General features: G+C 48.4%; 1 protein-coding gene across 16 annotated transcripts in view; it reads right to left on the bottom strand.

Annotated features, from left to right (window-relative positions):
• The window catches only part of RALGPS1 (Ral GEF with PH domain and SH3 binding motif 1), a 273,494-nt gene that overhangs the window by 241,635 nt on the left and 25,743 nt on the right, over positions 1-6,116 (bottom strand). For all 16 annotated transcript variants that reach the window (XM_024762460.1, XM_024762461.1, XM_024762466.1 and 13 more), the window contains exon 3: positions 7-128. In XM_024762460.1, the coding sequence (XP_024618228.1) occupies positions 7-63 (57 nt within the window). In that variant the 5' untranslated portion in view covers positions 64-128. The remainder of the gene's footprint in view (positions 1-6; positions 129-6,116) is intronic.

The raw sequence follows: 6,116 nt of genomic DNA, 5'->3' as shown, positions 1-6,116 counted from the left end.
CAGTACCTGTGGAGTGGCAGAGGTGACCAGCACGCTAGCCATCAGACCATTCCTCTTGTACATAGTCTCCAGGCCACAGGGAGCTTCAGGGCAGCCTCTGTCGGTGACATAACCTGTCTGGAGAAGTCCTGCAAGGCAAAGGGGCTCATAAAAACCAGCCTTCAAACCCAAGCTAATCCCACCCTGGGAGAGAGTTGTGCTGGACTTGAGCTTGTGACCCCAGAGGAGACCTTCAAAGAAAGGTTACACAAGCTGGTGGCCTTCAGGTTAAATATGGCCCACAGATGTAGTCAGCTAGGCTTGTACAGGTTTTAGTATGTTTTAAATTAATCACCGACATTTAAAAATTGGAAGGTTTCACACAGAATTCTGGATTTGTGACTTTTCTGGCAGCACTGGGCCCCATTCCTGCATGACGGCCGTCAGCTGGGCTGGGCAGCGCTGCCCCTTGTACTGGTGCACTTACTGGAGCAAGTGCCTTTCAGACCCCATCTGGCCTGTACAGCAGCCACTTGGGGACCTGCCTGGCTCCTGCAGACACTAGAGTTTGTGACCTTTGTTTTAAAAAGAAGGCAGGTGAAGAAGACAAACTGAATCTACCGTGTTTCACTGTGCACCAGACCATTCCATCAATAATAATAATATGGATACTAGCTAAGACTCAGAGAGTTCTCGCCACGTGCCATGCACCTTACTTACAGTAACTCCTCTAATGCTCACAACAGTCCTTGGTAGGTCCTGTTATTACCCCCATATTCCAGGTGGGGAATTTGAGGCACAGAGAGGTTAAGTAACTAGTGCTTTGGTGTCTTTGCTCATGCCGTCCCACCAAACCATCATTATTCAGGACCTGGCTCAAATGTCAAATGTCATCTCCCCTGGTTATCGCACCTGGACCACTCAAACAAGAACCAGCGCTCTCATACCAATGTGTACAGGCCCCTAGTAGGGCATTTATCACATCACTGAACATCAGAGCACTGTAGCCACCACCAGCTTTTTCCCAGGAGAGCGATCAGGATGTAATGGGGAAAGGAAAGGAGAAGGCAAAGGGACCAGCTGGAAGCCAACTGCAATTACCAGGAAAGAGACGAGGGTCCTCTGAGCTAGAGTGGCAACAGTGACACCAAAGAGAAGGACACAGGCTGAGAGACAGTAAGGACAGAAATGCAACAGAAACTGGTGTAGGGGGAGGGAGGACCCACTGAGGATGCGTGACTTCTGGCTCGAGGTGTCAGAGGCACAGCAACTGTGGAGAACAGTCTGGCAGTTTCTTAAAAAGTTAAACATCGGGCTTCCCTGGTGGCGCAGTGGTTGAGAGTCCGCCTGCCGATGCAGGGGACGCGGGTTCGTGCCCCGGTCCAGGAGGATCCCACATGCCGCGGAGCGGCTGGGCCCGTGAGCCATGGCCGCTGAGCCTGCGCGTCCCGAGCCTGTGCTCTGCAACGGGAGAGGCCACAACAGTGAGAGGCCCGCATACCATTAAAAAAAAAAAAAAAAAAAAAAAAGTTAAACATCAACTTTACCAAATGACCCCACAACTCTACACCTAGGTAACTATCTTTAAAATAAATGAAAACATATGTCCACACAAAAACATGCACATGACTTTATTCATCTTAGCCAAAAGCTGGGAACTAAGTGCCCACCAACTGGGGAATGGATAGACAATGGGATATCTCCATACAATGGAATACTACTCAGCAATAAAAAGAAATGGAACACTGATACAAAGTATAACATGAATAAACCTCAAAAACATCATGCTAAGTGAAAGAGGTCACACAGAGGATTGTACAATATGAGGCCATTCTTATGAAATGTCCAAAAAGCCAAATTCATAGAGAGGGGGAGCACAACAATGAGAGGCTGGGGTGGAGGCAGGACTGACTGCAAATGAGCACAGAGGATTTTTCTGGGGTGATGGAAATGTGCTAAAACCAGATGTGGTGATGGTTACACAGTCCCAGAAATCCACAAAGCCATAGGACCGTACACTTGGAATGAGTGCGTTTTACAGTAGGTAAGTTAACCGCAGCAAATGCAGCAGCCACCAGCTGTCTCATGATGGTGACCTGAACTTACACATTTAACTCCCCCCTTCCACATCCCTTTGAAATAATCAAAGAAATATTAAAATACTAAAAACAAACTGTATTAGCACACGATGACAGACAATGGTTATTAATAAGCAAAAACACTTTCAGGATTTCCAGGGGCAGAAGAGATGGGCCTCACCAGTCCTTCCCATCAGGAAACTTACACAAGCCTCTTAGATAGCCTCATCCACCAGAGGACAGACAACAGAAGCAAGAAGAACTACAATCCTGCAGCCTGTGGAACAAAAACCACATTCACAGAAAGATAGACAAGATGAAAGGGCAAAGGGCTATGTACCAGATGAAGATAAAACCCCAGAAAAAACAACTAAATGAAGTGGAGATAGGCAACCTTCCAGAAAAAGAATTCAGAACAATGATAGTGAAGATGATCCAGAACCTCGGAAAAAGAATGGAGGCAAAGATCGAGAAGATGCAAGAAATGTTCAACAAAGACATAGAAGAATTAAAGAATAAACAGAGAGGAACGATACAATAACTGAAGTGAAAACTACACTAGAAGGAATCAATAGCAGAAGAATGTTGAAATAGAAACAAAGAAAACAATAGCAAAGATCAATAAAACTAAAAGCTGGTTCTTTGAGAAGATAAACAAAATTGATAAACCATTAGCCAGACTCATCAAGAAAAAGAGGGAGAGGACTCAAATCAATAAAATTAGAAACGAAAAGGGAGAAGTTGCAAAAGACACCACAGAAATACAAAGCATCCTAAGAGACTACTACAAGCAACTCTATGCCAATAAAATGGACAACCTGGAAGAAATGGACAAATTCTTAGAAGGTATAACCTTCCAAGACTGAACCAGGAAGAAATAGAAAATATGAACAGACCAATCACAAGTAATGAAATTGTAACTGTGATTAAAAATCTTCCAACAAACAAAAGCCCAGGACCAGATGGCTTCACAGGTGAATTCTATCAAATATTTAGAGACGAGCTAACACCCATCCTTCTCAAACTCTTCCAAAAAATTGCAGAGGAAGGAACACTCCCAAACTCATTCTATGAGGCCACCATCAGCCTGACACCAAAACCAGACACAGATACTACAAAAAAAGAAAGTTACAGACCAATATCACTGAGGAATATAGATGCAAAGATCCTCAGCAAAATACTAGCAAACAGAATCCAACAACACATTAAAAGAAAAAAAAAGAGAGAGATGGGCCTGAGGGGAGAGGAACCAGCCTCTGAAATAGAAGCAACACCTCCTGGGAATCAAGTAGATGGGACCCTCCAACAGAAACCTCCAAGTAAGCCCAGAGACTTCCAAGTAGGGAATCTAGAAACGGAAGAGTCCAAAGGCAGCTGAGGGAATCAGGATGCCAGGGCTGTCTCAGACCAGACAAACCAGCTCCCATGGACTGGGGTTGGGGCCAACTCAGCCAGGCTGTGCTGATGGATGGAAGCTGCTCATCCATCTGAACAAAATGACTCGATCCTAGCCTGACGGAGTCACCATGGGGAGACAGAGTGGCACACAGCCAGCCAACCCTCTTGGGGTGGATCCAACTTGCTCCAGTTCCAGGCTGAGGTGGGCTTTGCTGCTTTCAGGGAGCACCCTGCACTCTGCAGGGCTCCCCAAGGGGAGCCCAGACGTGGAGCCCAGTCTGCTTGGCCGGGCTCAAACCAGAGGCCGTGGCTCTCCCCATCGGTCTGGTAACCAGCCACGCAGCCCTTCAGCCTAGGGGCCATGAGTCTCAGACCCTTTTCCATGACCGTCATTTGCTTACTCCCTACTTCCCGTCTGCAGGACATCGCCAACTTGGCCCATCTCTCCAGCGACCTCTGGTGGTGCACTCGGGGCCCCCACCCCACACGCACACGGCGTGAACAGGGAGTGCTGATGCTGAGTGAGGCGCTGGGCTAAGCACAACATTTTTAGCTCACTTGATCTTCACAACAACCCTGTGAGGCAGAGGCTATTCTCATTCCTGGGAAACTGAGGCCCAGAGAGGTGATGTAACTTACTGCTAGTTAAGTGGCAGAACTGGGGAGTCCAAACCCTGGTCAGTGGACACCAGGGCCTGGGCCTCCTCTGAGGGCCCAGGTGAGGACTGAACGAGAAAATGCATGCAAAGTGCTAGGGTCAGGTCAAACACCAAGCAAGCACTCTGTTAAGGCTATTAATTGCGATTAGTGTTCATTCTAATCCTGCAGTTTCATTCATTTATATTTATTCTTTTTTCCTAAAACAAACAATTAACTTAAAACATTAAAGAAAGGACAGCATGGTTCTTTGTGAAACCACAGGCCTCCCCTACTGGGAAGGAGATTTCCAGCTGCGGGCTCCAGGCCCCCAGAGGAGCACAGGCTGAGTCCAGGGGTCCGAGCATAGGGCTCCTCCTCCATGAGGCCTGACCTGCCCCCCACTCCCCCGCACCCGGCCCACTCTGGCCCAGCCCATCTAGAGACAAAGTGACAGCCCACCCATGCTACCCATCGTGCTTCCTACTGGCGGCCTGAGCTGGAAAGACAGACAGACCACTTGTTTCCAATGTGACTCCTGCATATCTCGTCACTGACAAAACAGCCTAATTTATGGGCAGTGACTCTCAGACAAGAGATATTTCACATGCTAAGAAATAAGAGCACCAAGCAGAATGGAACATCCTTTCCAGGGCCCAGAGGAACCCTCACCTATCCGCCTGCCATCCCTGAGGCCCAGGCGAGCCCCAACTCCTCGCCAGGGACCAGACTCCCATCAAGGGGGTCAGCCCAGCCCAGGCCCCTCCCTGAGAACCCCACCCCCACCCCACGGGAAGGCCCCTGAATATGTGGACCGTGCCTCCCAGGCCGGACTGATTGGACCAGAATGCCCACCTGCATCTCCAGGAACTCAGGACCCTATGGTGCCAGTCTCTGCTAGTCAGCTGAACTGAGCACTATGCCCTCAGGAGGGGAGAGTGGCCAGATCCTGCCCAGTGCAAGGAGAGTCCCTCTGAGTGGGGAGGCAGCAGATGTGCAGAGAGAAGCTGAAGGGGGAGCCTGTGTCTGAAAGAAAAGGTTCCAACCCCCGGGGCTCTGTAATAAATGCCTCTTTTTCAGTGTCGATCGTTGGAGTAGATCTCCAAAAGACCTTGACCAAGGCTATTTCCTAAATATCAAGTTCATGCCAAGCCACCATAACCTAACCCTAAAAACACAGGGGATTCATCCTCACGGGGGAAGACGTGCACCATCCTTTCACCTGTCCATCCAAGCATTCATCAAGCTCCTACTTTGTACGGACTTTGTTCTAGCCAGGAGTTCCTACCATTTTTGTACCTTGGACCCTTTTGGCCATCTGGTGAAGCCCATGGGCCCCTTCTCACAGAAATGTTTTTTTGGGTTTTTTTGGAGGGTTTTTTTTGGTTTTTTTTTTTTTTGGTTTTTGCGGTACGCGAGCCTCTCACCGTTGTGGCCTCTCCCGTTGCAGAGCATAGGCTCCGGACGCACAGGCTCAACGGCCATGGCTCACGGGCCCAGCCGCTCCGCGACATGTGGGATCTTCGCAGACCGGGGCGTGAACCCGTGTCCCCTGCATCGGCAGATGGACTCTCAACCACTGCGCCACCAGGGAAGCCCATCACAGAAATGTTTTTAAATGAATAAAATAAAATTATACGGGAAACCAATTACACAGGACTACTCAGGAAGCCAACTGTATTAAAATTCAGTTATAAAATTATTTCCAAAGTAATTTATAATATACCGCCTGCCGATGCAGGGGACACGGGTTCGTGCCCCGGTCTGCGAAGATCCCACATGCCGCAGAGCGGCTGGGCCCGTGAGCCATGGCCGCTGAGCCTGCGCGTCCAGAGCCTGTGCCCTGCAACGGGAGAGGCCACGACAGTGAGAAGCCCGCGTACCACAAGGTAATTTATAATATAGTAATATATGTATTTCTTCAGGTAAGGGAATATATATATATATAATTGCATTAAATAGCAAGATCTATTGGTGGGTCTAATAACTACCATAATTTCAAAGTAGTCAAGAACATCAATTTTC

This window comes from Neophocaena asiaeorientalis, unplaced genomic scaffold (genome assembly GCF_003031525.2).
Source record: "Neophocaena asiaeorientalis asiaeorientalis breed wild unplaced genomic scaffold, Neophocaena_asiaeorientalis_V1.1 scaffold78, whole genome shotgun sequence".
Lineage (NCBI taxonomy): Eukaryota > Metazoa > Chordata > Mammalia > Artiodactyla > Phocoenidae > Neophocaena > Neophocaena asiaeorientalis.
This window is presented reverse-complemented; position numbering and strand designations above follow the sequence as displayed.